The sequence below is a fragment of the Pelecanus crispus genome, chromosome Z, assembly GCF_030463565.1.
Source record: "Pelecanus crispus isolate bPelCri1 chromosome Z, bPelCri1.pri, whole genome shotgun sequence".
Lineage (NCBI taxonomy): Eukaryota > Metazoa > Chordata > Aves > Pelecaniformes > Pelecanidae > Pelecanus > Pelecanus crispus.
In genome coordinates, this window is record NC_134676.1 from 80,626,782 (window position 1) to 80,651,196 (window position 24,415).

Consider the following 24,415-nt stretch of genomic DNA (forward strand, 5'->3'; position numbering starts at 1 on the left):
CTATAACTGTTCCTTGATTTAACCAGGATTATACAAAAACAAGCGCTAATACATTACTAGCACAACCCTGGTGTGAAACATTTAAAAAGAACTGGAGCATATTCCCATGAAATTTGGGAATTTAATATATATTATTAAGTCTGAACTGGATGTATTCAATGCATATTCAACACAGGACAGACATCTGTTAAAATTCAGTAGTTTGATTGCTTTTTCAAAGCTAGTTTCCTGACAACAGAAGGCTCTAAAAATGCCATGCCAAATAACCTGCAGGAACCTTCAACTATAATGTCATACTGAAGTGATTCACTATTCAGATACCCTTATTATCTGATCTTCAAAAAGAGCAGAAAACAGCTTTACCCTTGAGACGAAAAAGTACAAGCCTCTTGCCCCCCACCCTTAGAAGCTAAATATTATATTACCCTTACTCTCATTATTCTATATAGAGTTTTCCTTCTCCTGCAAGTATTTGGTACTACATATTGTGGTAAATGTCCTCCAGAATAATCCATCACAGAGCTGCCTATGAGAATTTTTCCTGAACCATTCAGTACAAATATTTCAGAAAGTATTATTCTATTAGGAAGAGAGTAAGTCAGTTAAGAGACCTAATAAAGTTCTGTTCCAAACCCAAAAGAGGCGTTCTAAATAAGCAAGACAAGGAAATAAAAATAATGTCTACATATAAGTCAGAACTTTTGGCTTGACTATGTGTGAATTTTTGACATAGCCTCGTAACCAACAATACACATTATTGTCTAAACACCTAACAAAAACAATTTTGAGAAGAGTTCAGTTGATCCTATCTAGAGTTCTGTCAGAAACTGCCTCTTAAGCATCATTTCTAATATCATATATTAGGCTTGCCTTTCAAAGCAATTTTATGTCATAAAATAGAATCACAGAATCATAGAATTGTTTAGGTTGGAAAAGACCTTTAAGATCATCCAGGCCAACCATTAACCTAACATTACCAAGTCCACCACTAAACCAATTAAGGGTAGAGTAGCAACTTCACATTTCCCGCCTTGGTGGCTGGATTATTTATAATAAAAGTAAAAACTAAGAATCATTAAGATTGGAAAGGACCTCTACGATCATCAGTCCAACCATCAAACCAACACCACCATGCCCACTAAACCATGTCCCAAAATGCCACATCTACCCATTTTTTGAACACTTCCAGGGATGGGGACTCCACCACCTCTCTGGCAAGACTGTTCCAATGCTTGACTACCCTTTCCATGAAGAAATTTTTCCTAATATCCAACCTAAACCTCCCCTGATGTAGCCTGAGCCCATTTCCTCTCGTCCTATTGCTAGCTACGTGGGAGAAGAGACCAACACCCACCTCACTACAACCTCCTTTCAGGTAGTTGTAGAGAGCAATAAGGTCTCCCCTCAGCCTCCTCTTCTCCAGGCTAAACAACCCCAGTTCCCTCAGCCGCTCCTCATAAGGCCTGTGCTCCAGACCCTTCACCAGCCTTGCTGCCCTTCTCTGAACACCCTCCAGCACCTCAATGTCTTTCTTGTATTGAGGGGCCCAAACCTGGACACAGTATTCCAGGTGCGGCCTCACCGAGTACAGGGGGACAATCACCTCCCTGCTCCTGCTGGCCACACTATTCCTGATACAAGCCAGGATACTGTTGGCCTTCTTGGCCACCTGGCCACACTGCTGGCTCATGTTCAGCCGGCTGTCAACCAGCACCCCCAGGTCCTTTTCCGCCAGGCAGCTTTCCAGCCACTCTTCCCCAAGCCTGTAGCGTTGCATGGGGTTGTTGTGACCCAAGTGCAGGACCTGGCACTTGGCCTTGTTCAACCTCATACCGTTGGCCTCGGCCCATCGATCCAGCCTGTCCAGGTTCCTCAGCAGGGCCGTCCTACCCTCGAACCGGTCAACACTCCCACCCAACTTGGTGTCATCTGCAAACTTACTGAGGGTGCACTCAATCCCCTCATCCAGATCGTCGATAAAGATATTAAACAAGACTGGCCCCAAAACAGAGCCCTGGGGAACACCGCTTGTGACCGGTCGCCAACTGGATTAGACTCCATTCACCAGTACTCTCTGGGCTCGGCCACCCAACCAGTTTTTTACCCAGCGAAGAGTACGCCCGTCCAAGCCATGGGTTGCCAGCTTCCTTAGGAGAATGCTATGGGAGACGGTGTCAAAGGCTTTGCTGAAGTCCAGGTAGATGATGTCCACAGCCTCTCCTTCATCCACCAGGAGGGTCACCAGGTCATAGAAGGAGATCAGGTTGGTCAAGCAGGACCTGCCTTTCATGAACCCATGCTGGCTGGGCCCGATCCCCCGGTTGACCTGCACTTGCCTGTTGAGTGCACTCAAGATGAACCACTCCATAATCTTCCCCGGCAATGAGGTCAGGGTGACAGGCCTGTAGTTCCCCTGATCCTCCTTCTGGCCCTTCTTGTAGATGGACGTCACACTGGCAAGCCTCCAGTCATCAGGGACCTCCCCTGTTAACCAGGACTGCTGATAGGTGATGGAAAGTGGCTTGGCAAGCTCCTCCGCCAGCTCCCTCAGTACTCTCGGGTGAATCCCATCCAGCCCCATAGACTTGTGAGTGTCCAGGTGGCACAACAGGTCATTACCTGCTTCCTCCTGGATTATGAGGGCTCCATTCTGCTCCCTGTCCCTGTCTTGCAGCTCAGGGGGCTGAGTACCCTGGGGATGATTGGTCTGGCTACTAAAGACAGAGGTAAAGAAGGTATTAAGCACCTCAGCCTTTTCCTCATCCTTAGTGACAATGTTCCCCCCAACATCCAGCAAAGGATGGAGAGTCTCCTTGGCTCTTTTTTTATTGTTGATGTACTTATAAAAACATTTTTTATTATCTTTTACAACAGTGGACAGATTGAATTCTAGCTGGGCTTTTGCCTTTCTAATTTCCTCCCTGCATGACCTAACAAGATCCCTGTACTCTTCTTCAGCAGCCTGCTCCTTCTTCCAAAAGTGGTAGACTCTCCTTTTTTCCCTGAGTCCCAGCAGAAGCTCTCTGTTCAGCCAGGCTGGTCGTCTTCCCCGCCGGTTCGTCTTACAGCACATGGGGACAGCCCGCTCCTGTGCCCTTAAGACTTCCTTCTTGAAGAAGGCCCAGCCTCCCTGGATTCCTTTGCCCTTCAGGACTGCCTCCCCAGGGGACTTTCCCAACCAGCGTCCTGAACAGGCCCAAGTCTGTCCTCTGTAAGTTCATGGTAACAGTTTTGCTGCCCCCCCTCTTTACATTGCCAAGAATCGAAAACTCTATCATATCATGGCCACTAAGCCCAAGATGGCCTTCGACTATGACATCTCCCACGAGTCCTTCTCTGCTTGTAAAGAGCAGGTCAAGTGAGGCACCACCCCTGCTAGGCTTGTTTACCAGCTGCATCAGGAAGTTATCTTCCACATAGTCCAGGAACCTCTGAGACTGCTGCCTCTCTGCTGTGTTGTATTTCCAGCAGATGTCCGGCAAGTTGAAGTCCCCCACGAGAACAAGGGCTAGCGATTGCGAGACTTCTGCCAGCCACTTATAGAATGCGTCATCTATCTCTACATCATGGTTGGGTGGTCTATAACAGACTTTCAGCAGGACATCTGCCTTGTTGGCCTTCCCCCTCATTTTTACCCATAAACACTTGACCTTATCCTCGCCACTGTTGAGTTCTATACAATTGAAACACTCCCTAACATACAGAGCCACCCCACTGCCTCTCCTTCCCTGCCTATCCCTTCTGAAGAGCTTATAGCCATCCAGTGCAGCACTCCAGTCATGAGTCATCCCACCACGTTTCTGTGATGGCGACTATGTCATAGCCATCCTGCTGCACAAGGGCTTCCAGCTCCTCCTGTTTGTTGCCCATGCTGCGTGCATTGCTGTAGATGCACTTGAGATGGGCTATCGATTTCACCCCCAGCATTGCCATGCCGCCCCTGGGCTCCTCACTAGTGAGACTGGTTATATGCCCTGCCCCCACTGAACATAGTTTAAAGCCCTCTCAATGAGTCCCGCCAACTCATGGGCGAGAATCCTTTTCCCCTTTGGAGACAGCTGGTCTCCATCAGCTGCCAGCAGGCCCAGTGCCGTGTAAACCTCCCCATGATCGAAAAACCCAAAATTGCACTGATGGCACCAGCCTCTGAGCTACCTGTTAATCAGGTGAGCTTTCCCATTCCTTTCAGCATTCTTCCCTGCCCTTGACAGGATTGAGGAAAACACTGCCTGTGCTCCCAACACTACCTGTCCTCTTAGGCTTCTTTAGACTATTTATACTTTTTTCATTATGTCTCTGTAACAAGGTCTCTTATAAAAAAAAGAAAGAAAAAAAAGACTTCATGCTACCTGTAAACACTGATCTTTTTCCTTAGTGTGGAAAAAATCAAGTGTTATTTCCCATCTTAGGCGTTTCTGAAATAGTTTTAGGTCAACTTGTTTCAAGAAAAATTGGAATATAAAGCTATGGTTCTGAGTTCACTTTGATTCATAAAGAAATCCAAGTTCTAGGAAACTGCAAATGAAAGAATACTGTGACTTTTTAAAGTGACTTTTTCTTAAATTTAATGTGGCAAGTAAAATCTTTAATTTTGACAAAACAGCATTTTTATTATGACTAATTTTTTTCCCCACCAGTTGATTTATCATCTTTTCCACCTCTAATTTACACCTTCGTTCAAAATAATGCTGTTATAGTACCAGTGAATCAGTTGTATTATCTATCCGTAAAATCACATTTTGAAATAGATTTATTATCTATAGCATTTTCCTAGCTTTCTTCATGTCCTATATTGGCATTTCCTCTATGCAACCCTCACTTAAACAAAAATTTCCAAATTAAATTTAAAGTTTTCAAGTCACTAATGAATACATTTCTATACAATAGTAACTATAACTACAGTTTTTAGAATGCTAGGATTAACTGTAGAACTAGTAGAAAAATAGTAATAAAAATTATCAGGAAAAAGACACAACGAAATATTTTGCAGAATACTATTCTTCTTTTGGCATTTTGAATTAAGGCCAGCAGAAAAAAAAATCAATTTAAGAATTGCTAGGAACCTACAGAGGCAACCTCTTTGAACACTGCAAAGTTTATGTATCACTCCAATATACACAGTTAACATTTTATATGCTATGCACATTTTATAACGTACAGGTTTTCCAGAAAGAGAGTAAATATTAATTATTTCCGTATTTTTACACTCCAAAAGTTGTTTTCAATTGTTTTCTTTAGAAACTATTAGAAACTATGTAAAAGAATGGTCAGAGCACAGAATTAATTTCATAGAATGCTAATGGGAGCTTCTAGAGAGAGTATAAAGGTGCCAGTTGGTTTCAAAGGACTTTGAGCAGATTCTAAATAAAGTAGGGCTCTATAGGAATTATTGCTGCACTAACTATACATCTTGTTGCATTCACAGCAATATTTGCAGCTTTATTTTCATACTTTTTTGTGTATTTTGAAGATATTTTTTTATCCCTATTTCTGTGTTGAAAAATCCCATAAAATAAATGAGAAAACTGACCATTGCTCTGGTCATACAACGAAACTTGAATCTGCATAGGTGCCTAGTGCCTGCCTTGCAAAATTTTTATCTTTTAGTTATAGCCACTAAAAACTTATTATAGTTTTCTCTGTGGAGTCATATTTCCAACACTGGACTATGTCAGTATTTCCTGATCTTCTATTTACCTGTATAAATGTATATTTAATAGCTTTTCATCTGAGGTAATTTAAATTTAATAGAATTTTGGAATAGCATTCCCAGAACCTTTCTTATTAGTTTTAAAATAGTTGGTACTTTTAAAGTTTTTATACAAATTGAAGCAGATTTTTCATTTTTAATTGCTTTAATGTATACTGGCATGGAAACCTTCATTCCATTAAGTAACTTACCATTCAATTTTACACTGTAGAAGCATGTCTTCAGGGCAACAATTCTTATTGTTTTCAATGAACCTTATTAAAATAATTGCCTATTTATATAACAAGTATTTGACAAATCATTTTAACAGTAGTTGAGAAAAAAAAGCTTATTCAAAAGTGAATCAACTTGTGAATAATTTTTTATTACAAGCAATGGTCCAAATATCTCAACTTCATGAGTAAACTTAAATTATCCAGCATTAGACTGTAACCTCCAACTGGATTCTTTGTTAAAATAGCGTAGATGGGCTCATGGCACAAGTCCATTTATTTTCAAAGCAAGTCTGAGTCCAGATCAGTAAATTAGCACATTTCCCTTCACATATCCCAAAATAATTGTATTCTTTCAAAATGCAGTAGCTTATGCATTTCAGAATAGAGTGAGCATAGGGGTATATCTTTTTCATATGAGTACAGATATGGCATGGGTTTTTACAGACGTTATTAGAGCAGTAAGTCGTGGAGGTTATGATGATGGGTGTTCTAAAATGACTAAAACAGATGGTTATATTTGTTCACATGCCTGTATTTGAGATACATGGAGTGAAGTGTATTCATTTATGGCCAATCTATACACATCTCATTTAAGCTCTCATAAAAAGTTGTCTGTGGGACTTCAGTGTACTTATATGCATAAGTGTGCATAAATGTGCTGCGTAAAGGCAATTTCTACTGTTTGCCTAATACCTTTCAAATTCATACTACTAGTTGCTCATAAATATATGAATGTTTTACTGTTTATGAATCTTATTACTAGATTTAATCACAAAAATAATCTAGCACTGTAAATCAGTGAACAGGTTAGATCTTTTGGCACAGTTTTCTAATGTTTTGTCCCCTCTAGTGGCTGTGGAGTACCACATTTTATTACATTTAACATACATGGATACATATTAGATTAAAAGAACATTTATAAATCACTTAAGAGTTATGGAGGGTTAAGAAATGAATGGATGGATTAATACTTGATTAACCAAATGTCTGTTCTTCACTATAGCAAATCACTATGTTCATTATAACCATAGGTATATCCTTAGTCTTATAAGGATTATACATTTGCTTATAGTATATATACACAAACATAAGAGCAAGAAGACCTAGGGAACTACAAGTCAGTCAGTCTCACTTTGGTCCCTGGGAAGGTGATGAAGAAAGCTGTCCTGGAAAGCATTTCCCAGCAAATGAAGGACAGGATGGTGATGCAAGGTAGTCAGCATGGATTTCTGAGGGAGAAACCATGCTTGACCAAGCTGATAGCCTTCTATAATGAGGTCACTGGGTCAGGGGATGGGGCGAGGAGTGGATGTTGTTTACCTCAACTTCAGTAAGACTTTTAACACTGACTCTCATAACATACTCATAGGCAGTCTGACAATGTGCAGGTTAGATAAGTGGACAGTGAAATGGATTAAAAACCAGCTGAATGGCTGGGCCCAGAGGGTGGTGATCAGTGGCAAAAAGTCCAGTCGGACGCAAATCACTGGTGGTGTATCCCAGGGGTCAATACAGGGGCCAACACTGTTCAACATCTTCATTAATGACCCAGACACCGGGACAGAGCACACCCTCAACAAGTTGGCAATGAGAGAGAGGGAGGCACAGAATCATAGAATGGTTTGGGTTGGAAGGGACCTTCAAAGATCACTTAGTTCCAACCCCTGTGCCATGGGCAGGGACATCTTTCACTAGGTCAGGTTTCTCAAAGCCCCATCCAGCCTGACCTTGAACACTTCCAGGGATGGGGCATCTGGAGTGCTGTGTCCAGTGCTGGGCTTCCCAGTACAAAAAAGACAGGGACTTTTTGGAGTCAGTCCGGTTCAGGGCCATGATGACTAAGGGACTGGAGCATCTGAACTACAAGGAGATGCTGAGAGAGTTGAGACTGCTCAGTCTACAGAAGGGGAGGCTTGGGGGAATCTTACCCATGTGTATAAATCTTGATGGGAAGGAATGAATACAAAAGAGCCAGATTCTCCTCAGTGGTGCCCACTGAGAAGACAAGAGGCAACAGGTTCTACTTAACCTACAGGAAACTCCACCTGAACATACTTTCTTACAGCAACAGTGGTCAAACACTGGAGAGAGGTTGTGGAGTCTCCATCTGGGCAAATACCCAAAACATGACTGGACACGGTCCTGGGCAACCTGCTCTGGTTGATGCTGCTTGAGGGTGGGTGCTGGACTAGGGGACCTCCAGAGGTCCTTTCCAACCTAAACAATTCTGTGATTCTGTGATATATAGATATGGTATATATACCATGGATATAGTATGTATTAGCTGTGGCAAATACACTTATTTGCTAACTTATCAGTCATTGTATCTTTTGGACTATGGTAATTTCCTTGTCTCCTCTGCAAAGGTGAAAAGTAAGACCACATCTCCCTCCCCATAAAAGATGCAAAATGTGTATGAAGTAGTTTCCTCACATCACCAATGACTGTCTAGTACAGGAAGGGAAATATTGCAGTGACTTCTGTTTCCATCTGACTGACAGCTCTGTTATCTCAGGGCACATACACCCCAGTTGTTCTTCATGACTCACAGAGAGTTATATGTCCTGCACTAAAAACATCTCTCAGAACTGGAACTTCTATTTATGGCAGCTGGCCCAGGCAATGTCACCTTTGCTTGATGATTGCATCAAATAAACCTGTTCAAATAGGTATATGCATTTTCCACAACTATGTTTTGCAGCTAAGGAATTGCCTTCCAGTCTATACATATAATCTGGACTATAACTTAGAGCCATAGGGGGTACAATCCTTGTAAAACATCTCTATTTTTGCTGAGAAATGGGAGGGTATTTTCTCTCTGTTAGAGCACTGAAATAATGAAGTCAGAAATAAATCCTATAAAATCTAAATTTTAGATTCAGGCAAAAATTCTTTTCACCTTTTACTCTTTTCTCATTTTGGTGTATGTCTTCTGCGGTGTTATTCTGAAGATCCCTTAATATTTAAGTATGACTGACAAGGAAAATACAAAGGATGAGAAAAGAGCAGACTAATTTCTTTCTAACAATGAAAACTACTGGTATTGGAAGAGAATACTGCTTTTAAATAAACTCTAAAAACTACAGGAGCGTAACGATCGTATGCATAAACAGCCCTGCTATATACACAAAAGAATCACGTAGAACACATTTTCAGAACTAGATGACTTACTGAATTGTGTTGAGAATAAAATGAAATCTGATAAGATTACAGAATTTATCTATTATTTGCAGGTAAATAGCAATTTAAATTCTCTTCTATGGTGTAATGCACATACATCTGGACCACGCAACATCAATTCACTGCCAGTGCTTTGTTGTAAGGGGACAATTCCTGAATGCTATCATTTTTGCTCATTCATGGCCAAGCACAGATCCCAGCAGAAGTCCTTCTGAGATGGCAAGCAACTACTGATGGTTAGCGTCACAGAAGCTCTGTGCACTTGGGCAGAAAAGTGTCACAGTAAGAACTAATAAGCTCCTCTGGAAACCTTAGGAGTATCTTTGCTCTTATTAACAGCAGTCACCAAAAGCGGGTGTATCAGTTTCAGTGTTATGGCTAACCTGTTAGAAACACAGAGCTGCCAGTTAGACCTTTTATGTCCCTCTGCACATTCCTGTCTCCTCACTTCTGTAGGATTAGCAGCTGTGTGGCTACATTCAGTGATCTGATCCCACTGAAAATCCCTTCTTATGGTTACGTTGTACATATCTAGACAAACCTGGCGAGATGATTCAGACTGAAGTCTGATGGGGATATATTCTCAGGGAAGATAGGCATCATCACTTCTGGCAGTATCAGGCAATCACACTGGAGGATTAAACAAAATTCTGGCCATATCATGAAACTGCAGAAAACCAAGTGCCTGTCATGATATCAGACATTAACAGGTCATAAGAAAAGGAAGATAAACAAGATCTATCCATTGTTTTCAGTGTACTTGGAGAAAAAAGTAGGCACAGACAGGTTATGTCTACATTTGTAATTAATGTGGCCTTACATAATTATAGTTGTAGAGTGAAATTATTAGACCTGAGGACACAATGTCTGCATGTCCCTACACATATCTCAGGGATGTTTTCTCTGCACAAGTCCTAGGCTGGCTGGGTGGTTGGAATGCCCATTTACCCACTGGAATGTTTTAAGTCAATTCCTAGTGTGTACACAAGGAATTTTAGACTACCAGAATATTTTATTTTAGATCATTTTCATCTCAAAGGGATCCAGCTCTTGTGCTCTGAGACTGCTGTCACATGAAGCAAAGCACAGTAAGTGGAGATAATCAAGAGATTTTCTTTAAAAATGCAATCCTGATTCAAACTAAAACACTCATCCAGATGCCCTACAGAAATAATTGTATGTTATTTAACACATCAGAATAAATGCAAGCTAGAAGAATATCCTGGGTATTCATATGCAAATGTGACAGCACCATGAGTTTTGCTTGAGATATTTTATGAATACAAAGGGAATACATTTGTAATGCAGATTGGTATATACTATTAGACTATTACCTGATTATATTGAGCTTCAACTCCAAGCACTGGTTTTTCAAGTTTTGCACACATAGGTAATAAGTCTGATGCTGTATCCTTCTCTCCTTCTGTATACCGCTTACTTACAAATAAACCCACTGATCTCAAAAGTGTATCCATATGAATAAATACTGCTTATAATTTCAAAAGAGTAGCTAGAGTATTGAATATATTTCTGGATCTTCCTTCTAAAAAGTTCTTTGGCTTCTTCAAAGTGTTCACTGTGTCTGTAGTATAAAAACAACACCTGATGACTACATTTTTTTCTTTCTTCAATTTTTAGAAAAATTGCCATCTGAATTGTTCGAGTTCCAAACATTACAGTCAGTCATATAATTTTCAACTAGTTCAATGAACAATGGAAATAGTAATATTCTATATAGTAACAGGGAACTGCACAGCCGTATGCCAGCATGAGCTCCTAACACGAATACAATATTTTAATTCTGCATCCTTGACACACCTACACACACAGATGGTTGAGCACAGTAGTTCTTACAGAAGCAAAACAATAAAAAGAAAAAACAAGAAAAGGATCTAAATTACAAAACTAATCTTTTTTCTAACAGCTGCTTCCTACACAGATGGATCAGACTGTGCCACTGTGTGACAAAATTCTAAATGATAAGTTTTGTCTCATTAAATCATGAGACTTAATTTCAACGTTTCATTTATCTTCATTATCTTCCTCACAGAAATGTGCTGGTATATCTGTAATGAATCTGTGAGTGCAACAAGGACTGAAAGAAATCCTTCCTTTAAAGCTGCGGTGCAACTGTGTTGATCCTAAACCATCACAATGGCTGAAATTGCCTTATAATTTCCTACATCTACCTAAATGGGCATAAAAAGGGGGAGAAGGAACAGATGCTTTGTTCAGCTCCGCTTTTCCTGTGTTCTTCCTCTAATCATCCATAATTCTATTGTGATTAATCTGCTGTTCTCTTGTGTGGGACTGAGTGCACCCTCAGCAGTTTGCAACCTGAGTGGTGTAGTTGACATGCTTGAGGGATGGGATGCCATTCAGAGGGACTTTGACAGGCTTGAGGAGCAGGACCATGTGAAACTTACAACGTTTAAGAAGGCTAAGTGCAAGGTCTTGCACCTGGGGCAGGGCAATCCCTAATATCAATACAGACTGAGGGATGAATGGATTGAGAGCAGTGCTGCAGAGAAGGATTGGGGACACTGGTGGATAAAGAATTGGACATGAGCAGACCTTTCAATATATAAAGGGGGCTTACAAGAAAGATGGAGACAGACTTTTTACTAGGGCCCATAGCGACAGGACAAGGGGCAACGTTTTTAAACTGGTAGAGGGTAGGTTTAGATCAGATGTTAGGAAGAAATTTTTTACGACGGGGGTGGTGACACACTGGAGCAGGTTACCCAGAGAAGTTGTGGGTGCCCCACCTCTGAAAGTGTTCAAGGTCAGGCTGGATGGGGCTTTGAGTAACCTGATCTAGTGAAAGATGTCCCTGCCCATGGCAGGGGGGTTGGGCTAGATGATCTTTGAAGGTCCCTTCCAATTCAAACCATTCTATGATTCTATGATCTATATCATCTGCTGGGTCAGAGTAGCAAATATGAACACATTCAACAATAATAATTCTGTACTGATGTAATAATGTGATTAACACATTGGCTTAAGAGTTTCTTCTTGATGTACTTTCTTGAAACAAAGTTGTGTAAGTGACAATTTGGGAACAGCCCAATGTTTTAAGTCACTTAGAAACTCAAGGCTGTGTCAAAGAAACTCATGTTCAAAGCTGTAAGAAAAGGGCTTATGGCTGTACAGAAAGCCAAGGAATGCTCTCAATAACAAGCATTCTTTGACTATTAGAAAGATGGAGTCATATTAAGAGATGGAAAGCAGGCTCATTCACAAAGTGTATTGCTTGTCAAACTGACAAACATGAAGGTAAAAGTTCACAATAACAGAAATCAGTTAGGATCAGTAACACTATTTAAAGGACCACACTAACAGACAAGGTGAGTTTAGGTTTTCCAATCACTGTTATTCCATCTAAAGTCTGCTGTCCTTTGCAGAGTCTTTCTATGCCAAATCCCTGCTAGGAGAGCATTGAGAGCATTCCCATGGAGAAGGCTAAGATTGAACAAAACCAAAATGGATAATCATCACACTTCTGGAAAGCTGCCAAAGCCAGAATACTGAATTTGGGAAATGAAATACAGAAAGCAAAGCAGTAAGAAATGCTTATTTTCTCAACTCAAGTTCTGAAAAGGGAAGGAAAGAATAGCATTTAGATATTACAAAATTACCTTTTCCAATGAAGAAAACAATCCTGTACCACTTTTCATAACAGAATTGAAATGAACATGTATTTTTTGGTAAGCATGAAAAGGAACCCAAAAAAGGACAACACAAAAGAATAAAATTATATTGAGGTCCTAGATAATAGTTTTGCTTGTTTGAATGCATAATCTTGAAGAAAACTGAAAATATTTATGTACTAGATACTGCATAGAATAATGCAGTATTAAGTGATAAACAGTAAGTGTAACTCATCAAGAGATACTGAATTCATTGTTGCTGCTCTTATCCAAGAAAACCTTCTATTGTTATAAAGGGAAGTTTGAATGATGAGTGCGTCATCATGCCTTTATCTGAAATACGCTATCTGTTTAAGTACGAGACATTATATGTAAGAAATATAAACAACCCATGAAAGTAGTATTGGAAGACACCAGATGAATCATAGTGTCCAGTTCCCTGTCAGTTACTGAAGAACTTCATGTAAGTCCTGAAATTTTCTTACATATCTTACATCTTAACATTTTCTTACAATATTTATCTGTTACAAAATGAATGTAACAACACAATCCATATATTCTTCCACATTCTTATGTCACAACCATGTAAAACCATTTACACATTGCTTTCCAAAAAGCAGTCTAGTTATTGAACATCTAAAAGGGAATCTTTGTGGGTTTTTTATATAAAAGTTTTCATGCAGCATTAGCAAGACTCATTGCTAGTATTTTGTGTAATGTATTCAGGAATATAAACAGTTATTCTCATTCTGAGGAAACCCACTGAAAAGGCATATTATAATATTTATGTTATACAAGAGAGATGTGTGATGTTGACACTACAATGGGATAACTATTATTGAATTTATGGAGATAATTTTTAATTCAGTATTTATTATTAATTCAAATATAAAGAGGAACTTGTATGCGTGAAATATCTCCATATGCTATCTTTTTAATGCAGAATACAAACAAATTTCGTTTCTTTGACAATCAAACAGCAATTCATGTATTTTTGGAACATTAATTTCTTTCCACAGTAAAATAATACTAATCCTTAAGAAAGCCAGTAATTAGGGGAAGAGAGATTTACCCTCCTACAAAAGATGTTTTTAATGGCTATTGACAACCAAGTGACTTTTGTACCCTAGAAACATACATCTTCTTAAAAGTACCATTCATTGTATAGTTCAGTCAGTGTCCAGGTCATAAGAAATCCACCCCTCTGTTCAATATCCCCATAAAACCCAAAAGCAATCAGGAAGATCTATTTCCTCCCACTATGACATCTTATGAAAGAAACTTAGGCATCAAAGAAGGCAGCTTAATAAAAGCCTCAGCTCAACATCCAGTTCTGGTTAAAACAGGAAAAATCAAAAAGAAACTTCCAACAAAATGCTGCATAAAGAATACAAAAAGTATTCTGTAAGGTTCTTCTACCAAGTAAATGGTACAGTTTTATCTTCAGTATAGGTCACTGTTGCAGTAAAATATACCACAGAACAAAAAGGGGTTTGAGAAGGCCCGAAGAAACTGTTTAAAAGTCCTGGAAAAACTCTCATGTGAAACAGAAAAGGAAACAATTTGAACTGTTTGCATAGGAAAAAATAAGAGGGAACATGACAAATGTATGCAAAATAATAAGTGGCATACAGAAGGCACTCAAAAGCTGCTTTTCTTCTAGTCTTAAAATACACAAAGAAAGAAACATTTAAAGATGCTGAAAGACAGCAGGTTTGAAATTGAAAAGAGGTTTTTTTTTCAATATACAGCATAATTAGACCACAAAAATGAATGTGTCAGGAAGTTGTTAAGGTCACTAATTCAACAAGAAAAAATAGCTATTGGAAGTGTGTATGAATGAGAAGAATAAACAGTGCTATATAAGCAAATGCTAACAAGAGTGAAACAAAGGAAGGGGATATCATACTTCCTACCTGGGATTTTAAGCCAACCTCTGGCTATTACAGAATGAAACAAAATCTTCAAGTAGGGGGCAAATTATGCCCCTTCTTTTCATAGTGGAGGTGCCTTGACCTCTGCTGTGAAGCGTCCAGTGTTGGTCTATGACCTGAGATTTAATGCTTTTATTCTCTGGGCTTCAGGTAGTCTTATCTCAGTCACCTACTGCTTTAACCAGGATATTGATTTGGATTTTGAGGAAAACAAACCCCTAATTCCAATAGCCCCAAAATTGTTGCCACTGTTGTTCAATCTCAACACACATTTGTTGTGAGAAGATTCATTATCAAAACTTCCTCTGTTTTCAACTCACAAACCCACCATTTTTTACCTCATTAGAGCATTTGCTTTTCTGGACTGTTTCACAAAAAGTTCTCCTGGACTTCTGTGAATGGAGCAAACATGTGCTGTGCTCCCACACATGGTGTTTCTGCTATTTTTGTGCCCCATGTTTTGCCCCCTCACACAGTTTCCATTTTAGGAACAGTATTTTATTGACTTTTTTTCCAATAGCCTTTATTGGCTATTTACTTTTTTCTTTTTTTAGTAGTGATCTCTCTTAGACATCTTTCAAATTACCCACTTTCTCTTACATTTAATTAAGCAAAATTTTAGAATGTTCCCAAATAAGCAACAGTATCTGCCTTCCTTCATTTCTTATCTAAGCAACTGTTTGGACACAGGAATAGTTTTCAGACTTCAGCTTGACAATGCGTAGAGGTACAAGGTCCCTAAGACAGACTTAGGCATGTAACTTACTACTACTATACTAGATAGCTTATTGCTACTACATTATATAACTTCTCGCTAGTATGATTTGTTAAAACCATGTATACGGCTAATTACAATGAACCACATGCACAAAATAAAAAGGAACACCTGGGTTAGATTTAGACTCTCCAAAATCAAACAGGTATTAAAGGAGAAGCCATAGTGAGTATTTATCAACAGAAGCATGGGATGAACATCTGGTATGGTGCAACTCTTTCTACCATAGTACAACAAATCTGCCTACTTGGCCTAAGGGGCCTGCTGGCTTGGAACAAGCTGTATCTGAGCAAGATACAGCTGGATTTAGCCTTCAAAACAAGCCAGCTGCATGAAAACCACCTGTGGGGGATGGTTTCTGGAGTGCCCTACCACCAAATTGCAGCCAGGAATGGTTTAGCAAGAGCACTCGCTCACTGTAACACACAAAATCCATGCCACAGGATGTTCTACAGCTTCCTCACATATATTTCTTCCTAGTAGCTGGAAAAGTAACTAGGATTTGAAGTTGTTGGTGGAGCTGAAGCTGTACATTATGCATCATGTCAGCTGGCCAGAAATGCATGGATACTGGCACTTCCAGTTGCAGCCACACACTAAAAGCCTCTGCCCTATGGGTAGTTGGGATGATGCCTCAATGTACTATCAAAATGTGAGCTGATGCTCTGCCACATGTCCCACATTTGTGCAGTTTCTCAATACATTAATGTAGCAGATGTGAATACCACAGACCATCTATGATGGGGAGGCAGAAAGCAGAACACTCTGTATGAACACTGGGAAAGGCTTGCTTACGTTATTAAATGTGTTTGATTAATAACCTATATTATTCTTGGAGTGCAAGGCATTTATTTATGGCTGACAGAGTTTATGATCCTCAGAATAACAAACCACATCCAAATCAAACCCTTAAATCTGAACTCTTTAGTGTTTCAAACTTGATTTTTTCTGTTTAGATCTCTGTCATTTCAGTTAGTTGATTGGCAGCCAGTAACTCACACTTCAACATATATTGTTACTAATGCCTCAGTTTCCTATTTTCTCAGCAGGCAATCTCTATCTGATGATCACAATAATGTGTATTTTCTATCTCTCTCAATGTTATGTGTTTTTTTTGTTTGGGTGGAAAACCTGTCCATTTCAGTCTTCTGTGCGTTTCCATGGATTTTGACTTGTTCTGCAGAACTGTATTTCTAGGCTGCTTTAGTAGGTGACAGTATAATCCCTCTATATGTAGATGAAGGCATTAATTATCTGAACTTCAACTATTTGTCCAGTATTTTCATCTGTCATATGAAGAGTGATTAGTGAGGTTGATAATAGTTTAACAACAGATGCTGGTTCATGAATAGCAGTAGGCCTTTTTCAGTAAAATCTCACAAGATTGACTTTCTTGAAGTCCATGGCTAAAGAAAAGGGAATTATAATGCACCCAATGATTACATGATCTTTTCTGGTGAATGACAAGGCCATGTAATTACATAGCTTTCAGTCAAAGTGATCCTGAAGGAACCAAAGTATTTGCTGCTCTTACAAATGAGTGTCACCATCACAGAGTACACCATAGTCTTCCTGGGTATGAGTTGTATGCTATTTGCAGGAATTTAAGTGCTCTAAGTTACTCTCTGGAAGAGCTGCTTTCTCAGTGTAGGGAGACTTGCCTTGCCTCAAGGTAGTTCTTGCAAACAACTGCTCTTCCCTTGTCACTAGATACTGTCAATAGCACATTTGAAAGCCAGATTGCCATACACTATCAGCATGATAAACTGCAACCTGGACAGTGTTTGGGAAGAATCTTCATAAGAAGCAGATAAGTAAATGCCTCTTAAATAAAGGAGGAATATTTAAAGAACATATTGTTCTTGGGTATCACCACAAAAATCTGCCCAGATTTCTACCTGAGGTAGACTTTCCTATCCAAACATTGGTTAGTTTATGAGCCCTGAAATGGGAAACTTTGTTTCCTTTTTTGCCACTGGGGAATCAGAATCTTGTCAGACAACCATTTCCAATTAATATCAGTTTTGCAATAAATCTAGAAGATACAATCAGTGAAATTGCTAATGATCTCTGTTACAATTTACATATCAATTATTTACGTGGGTAAAAGGTCCAGGAATCTCAGAAATATTGGCAGGACATTTGTTGATGCGAATGACAGAATACCAGCTTTGGGAATGTATCTCAAATGCAAAATCAATCTCCTAGCTTAATTGATTTAGCAACAGAATATTAGACATGAAAGAAATCCAAGATAAAAAACTTTGTACAAGAGAAGTACAATGTGATGTTTGAAAACCTTAACAGTTTAGATGATGATACATGTCTTGCCATGAGGTCATTTTAATTTACCTTTTTATGATGGAACTACTTTGACAGACTTCTTAACTGATTTACAGTGAGTTCAGAATTGGATCACTAAACTTTATGAAGCAGAGGAATTTGTATCAAAGGAACTTTGCGAATTGAGCTAAAGGGATATCATATAAAAGAGTTATATTAAGTCCACCACTGGAAGTCCCACGCTTTTTCCTGATTGCAGAGACCTCCTCTGTTGCTTCTCATAGCTGGCATCCTTAGAGACCCTCTGAACACCTATATATTGTATGTGATTTATTACCACACCTTAGATAAGATTATCTGAAAAGGACTAAATTTCATTCTCCCCAAAGGCGAAACTCTTCACATAAACTTGTCTTATCTCAAATCACTTAGCTGCCTTCTTGGGTTCTAGTCTTTCCACAGTGAATCTGAATCACCTGTGTAAGAACCTAATTTATTCTGAAGTTGGTATAGATATTCTTTGCTCATAATCAGGATCATTAGTTAACTGTTACATACCTGAATATTTTTAAAAATATGCTGGGGGCACAGCAAACAACTACGATGACTCACTCCATACTGCAGTACTGTATAGGTTTTTTCATGAATTAGGCAACAAGAGATGGTATTTTCCTGACAGCACATGTTAAGCATGCATTTTTCTTGAAAATTCATGGTGTTATTCACTTCATTGCATCCTTAACAAAGGTCACCTCTTTGACATTTAATGGAAGGAGAAGCATTGTGTATCACATGTTGACTACGTGACTGGTCTTCTGATGGAGCGTGCCTGAGAACGTTAGGCCACGTGATGATGTTTTCACATGAGCTCCTCCTTATGACTGGACATCAATGGCACACTGAAGCGGTCTGCCTGTACTACCCTCACTTAGAGCAGTCATGGGGATGAAGGTACAGTTTCCTGTCTTTCCACTCTCGAATGACTTTTGCTTCACTTCTCAGGTGCAGACTTATGTAAAATGCATGCAAGTACAAGGAACGGGGTTGGGAACCACAAGGTACTGCACTCACAATTTACCCCAGGTACAATTTTTAAGCTGGTATAACTCTTGAGTTACAGCTAGATGTAATCTTACCTGCTCTCCTGGTCTTGAGCTCATGGCTGTATGGTTTAAAGGCTAGCAAGGACTATCCTTTGCCATTATGATTACAATATGTAGTCAGTCCCCTGTCTTAACTGAGTGGTCTAATGATATGACCATTAAACCAAAAGAAAGTCTGTATGACTGTTGCTGGCAGTCAGCTCTACTAGATGGCCATCCCCATAATCATGGCTAGATGGAACAGGTCCCAAAGGAGTGGATAATATCCAGCATTTCCATGTTCCCAGTGGAAGAAGTAGACACATAATTTAACTAGATTAAGTTAGTGGGACTGCCTACGTTACTTATTATTAGTAATTAACTGAGAGAGAGAGGGTGTGTCCATATTCAGGTCTTTGGAGACACTTTCCATTGAGTATATAAGGGACATAATGAACATAAGTAGTTATTTGAGCTGGATTGTATTGGTTCCTGACACTTCAAATTATAGACAAGTATCTAAACGGAGCACTTAATTAAGGTAGACTGGATTCAGCACCTATTCACTCTGATTTGAATGAGTGGATTTACCTTTTATGTGCAAATGGAACTGGATTCTTGACTGAGTTTTTAACCTTCTAACTGAGTAACAGTTGGCTTCCAAATGCATCAATTACATGAGATTTTGAGAACCATGCTGTGCTTTATTGCACAAAATAAAATACAAATTTGGCACGTGAGTCTCTCCTTAGGCAAGCGCTTGTTCTAAATCAGTTTTACATATTAAAAAAACCAGCTTCTATTTAAGTGACAAATAGATAATGCAGATTACATTTATAGGTTGGAACATGATCTGATGAGTCACTTGCAGATGAACATGCATAGCTCTTACTAATTGGTTTTGATCACACAGAACTTCTGGTGACATTAACTGGAGAAACATGGACCCGTAATTTTCAGGATGAGCACAAAAATTGCAACATCTATTTACTTAAAATTTTTGGTTGGTGAAGTGTAGATTTTACCATATTGAAATCTCAAGATTTTTTTTTCCCATATGGCTACTTGTCAGTTCTGTAACTACACACTCTAAGACTAGGATACTGACCTGCTGTTCCTAATCTGACCTGAAACCAGGAAAAACTCTTCAAATAAATGATAACAATTAGAAAGAGGTCCAGATACTATATTTTAAACAGGATTAAATGTACATCCGATTTAAGCCTGGAATGTCTACCCTTGAATTTCAGTGTCATGATTCAAAATATTTCTTCATAATTTATAAATGCATAGATAAAGAAATTTGTATTTATTCACAAATTTCTTTTTAGTTATTCTTTCCACTTTTGTCTAGCATTGAAAAAAAAAACCCGCACAAGCAATTCCAAGATAAGAAGATATCCCTATTATTTCAAATATGCTTTTCCATTAAATCCATGCTAAATGTGGTTACCTTTCCTAGCCATGCTCTAAAATATGTGTAGCAAATTATGCACTGTTGTGTCCAGTAAACTGAAAGTAAGGTCATTTTCTAAAGGTAGTAGTAGTATTCAGTATTATTAGCTTGCTCATAATTTAAAGGCCAAAGACTGATATACTTCAGAAAACCAGATCCAATACTAATCCTCAACACTGCAAGCAATAAAACGGTTCCTATCCTTGAATACAATAAAAGTTACCATGTGGAACTTACTGTGCTGGCAGTGAATCCCATTAAATCCCTCCGGACATTTACAAACATATCCTATGAATGTGTCGCCTCGGTATGCTTCACTAATTTCACATATCCCACCATTATGGCATGGATTAGGAAGGCAGGGTCCTGAGAGAGGGGGAGAAAAAAGAAGAGTATATATACATACATAATAACAACCATAAAATCTCAGTCTTTTATATGTGTTCATTAAAGAAATAAAATCCTTATGTAGACCTTCATATTCCACTAACTGAAAAAAATACACCCTTCACTTAGTTCAGATAACTTGCCAGCACATATTTTTATGAACAAGAAAAAATATGAAGCATGTCACTACTCATTAATCACAACATTATTTTTTAATGTAAGAGAAGACAGGAGACAGAGAAGCTAAATCTTGCTCTCCTATTAAAGATAACAGGCATTCTAACTTTTATACCACTGAGGAAATATGTATTAATCAAACATGCCTGTCATGTACAGAGTGACATGTACAATATCCCTGAATAATCACTACATGTCAAGTTAGTAGTTTGAGGAGATCTTTGCTATGGCTTTGTATGACTTTCTAAATATGTGACTATCTGGGCCAGAAGTTAGCAGCTACTAAACCAACTAATCCTTTTCAACTGAGTGCCTTTTTAGCATGTACACTTCAGGCTGATTTCAAAAAGGTCTTTTCACTAAATTTTTTTCTTCCTAACTAATCACATGCTAGGACACCTAAAATTTCAGCAGTGACATCTAATTTGTTAGGTTTGCAATGACTATACATACCTTTAAATAATAGCATCTTTTGAACTGAGGTCTAAAGTTTATTCATTTAACAGCATGCATTAAAAGCCTTTTACATCTTATTATCTTACTAATACTACCTGTAACACACCTCCTACCAGAAGAAAACACTTTATCATTTTGATGATTTTTTTTTCCAACCTCACTTTAAAGAACTGGTGAGCATTGATTGGAAAGCTTCATGTGCAAGTTTGTGTATGAAAAGATTTGTGAATTAAGTATAACTTATGTTATCTGCAACCTTTGCCATGTACACAGAAAGGTGTTAATCTTTGCTTATTGAAATGCAATCTCATAACTATTCACCCACTTAAAATTTCATTAAAAAAACAAAACAAAACAAAACAAAACAAAACAGAAAAGAACTTCTTTCCACAGCATAATTTACTGACAATCAGCACTGGGAATTGAATGATTTAAACTTAAACCAGCTTTAAGTTTAATGTTTCTGAGGTTCTGCCTATTAGTTTATGTTTTCAATTACAAACCCAAAGTTTGACAGATGTTCACAGCAACAGCATTCATTTAGAACATCACATTAGTGAAAACTGCACTCTCTAAGAAAATATGAATTTGCAAAAGAAAAAAATTAACAGAATGACGAGGATGTCAGAACACATTCCCCTGTTAATAATTGCCCGGGTGGCCATAGCAATTTGAGAAACTATCCATGTACATATTTCTATTGCAACTTATGTCGTCAGCCTATTCCAGGACACAATCCTGCAGAAGTTATGCTTGTGCTAATCATTAAACACAGGATATGTCTCACTGACACCAATAAATAAAAGACATGAATAAATACCAGCTTATTCTAAATGCAATTAGCAGTAAAAAAAAGGCAAAAATCATGAAGATGAAAAGTAGAAGACTGGTTGTTGCCTTTTTTGCCTTTCCCCATCCACATTCTGCATTACACTTAAAATATAATGATACACAACATTCTTAATTCCAGACAACATATATTACTCCTTTAACAGGTCTAGGAAGACTCAAGGCTTTTAGGTATCACAGCTTCTGTTCATGTTCTTTCTCCTCTGTAATATTTTGGAAAGAAACATGTTTAATAATTTGCACTTTACATCTCTCAATGAATATGAGCCATGTATTTTTTTTCAAGTCTCTATCATAGTGCTGCAGTTTGGGGAGTACCTGCAGGTAGCCTCATATGTTAATTATTTCTACGCAAGCAGATCTCTAATCTTCCAAGAACAATACATCTTTTAATAATTACTTTCTTATTTTGCTTGCTACTTTCTCCATATGGCTGGTTAAGCACATGTTCAGCATACTTTCATTGATTTTCTTTAGATTTTGCATTTTCTCAGATCAGTGCAAAGTACAAAGGCTTAAAAGGTCATTTGAGGTGCACAGTAATAAATATACTGGTGCATGCCAGTATTTCCAACTAATCTTAGTCTTCTAAGGCTTCCTACTGAAAAAACCTCCACACCAACAATATGAACACTTTTTTTGCCTGATTATACTTGTTATTTGGTCATAGACATATAATAGCAATATTTTCAATCTAAATGTTGTGTAATTTTGCTTTTTTTAATTATTATAGAAACTGGTAGTTCAAAAATTATTTTGAGAGCAATGAAACATCTTAATTAAATGCACTGAAACTAGTAAACAGTCATCTAATTTTCACTAGTTAACATTCATTTTCTAAAAAGGACGCGGGTTAGACTCATCTGTGTTCTAAAAGAATGAATGACTGAAACTTTAAAAAGTTTCAATATCTTGTTTCTCCTAATTTTCCAGCGGACCATACTCTGAGTTGACATATCTTCAGGACATTTAAAATGCATGAACCTTCAAGCATTTTTTTTTTTTTTTTTAACTGAGTCTACAGGATCCCTGATGCAAATTGTGCGGGTTTGAGGGTCTTGAAGAATTTGGGCCCTAATCCTGCAATCATTCCATTTAAGCATCAAAAATGGTATGTAAGATCTAGGCACTGCTGCCACATGATAAGAGTTCCCAACTAACTTCCATAGGGATGTATAGGCTTTTAAATAACGTTGTATTGAATGCTGGATAATTAATTCCCTGACTATCTGATTAATATCTCAGTTACTCAGACATATAGGCAGCAAGTTCACAAGCATCCTTCTTTACCAAAAAAATAAAAACCCAAACTTGTCAACTAATTTTCAAAAAACAGTGGACTTCAGGGATTTGTTTTTTTAAAATCAATAGCACTGTAATACTTTTGCAGGTAATCTTTAAGTGGCTTCCAACACAAAGAGAACAACATCATTTGATCAATATTAATGAGCAGTGGAATTCAATGGTACGCTTTCCAGCATTTTTACCCATGTTCATATAAAATAATGTCAAAAAGATTAATTGTGCACTCAAAGTAATAGATTTATTCACTTTCCTGCTCTTTTGAGTCTTTCTTTGTGCAGTTCCAGTGGTATTAGCCAACATAATAGTACAGTCCAAAATACATCATTCTGTTATTCAATTGAAATCCCACGCTGGTTTTGAAAAAATATTGGAAGTTAACTTAAAGCATAGCAGGTTTTAAATTTTTTAGATGCTCTTACTAAAATCTCTGAGATTTTATGGGTGGACGAATCAAACAAATGCATCCTAAGTAGAGCTGCAAAGGGGCTCAAGGTAGAACCATGTTTTCTGTTTTCTTCTTTGACAAGTACAGTCAACTAAAAATTCATAAAAATAAAATCTTGTATAATGTAATACTGAAGTGGTAATTACATATTTGAGAGAAACCATTAGTTTGTCTACAGCAAGGAAAGCCTGGAAATTAAGGAAACCTTCATTTTACCAATAAGAATGTAATTTTTGACAATAGTAATATATACAAAGAGTGAACTAGCCTATTTAGGAAAACTGTTACTTTATTTTGTCTTGTAGAATATTCAAATTCTTTTGAAGTAATAGAAAGAAGTGTCCAAATACTTTTCTACATTTTTCCCCTGACAGTCTGGAGGAAATGTATTTTTTAAAATAACTGGTCTTATTTTGGGCTTCTTTTTTTTCACCGTTTTCTATTTTTGAGAAAAAACTAAACAAATAAACAAACAAAAAAAGCCTAGAAACATTGACAATTGTAAAGCAGA

General features: G+C 38.0%; 1 protein-coding gene across 1 annotated transcript in view; it reads right to left on the bottom strand.

Annotated features, from left to right (window-relative positions):
• EDIL3 (EGF like repeats and discoidin domains 3) overlaps positions 1-24,415 on the bottom strand; it is a 160,864-nt gene that overhangs the window by 124,665 nt on the left and 11,784 nt on the right. Inside the window, exons 2-3 of the mRNA XM_075727116.1 lie at positions 22,441-22,472; positions 20,523-20,654 (exon numbers count right to left, since the gene is read on the bottom strand). Of these exons, the coding sequence (XP_075583231.1) occupies positions 20,523-20,654; positions 22,441-22,472 (164 nt within the window). The remainder of the gene's footprint in view (positions 1-20,522; positions 20,655-22,440; positions 22,473-24,415) is intronic.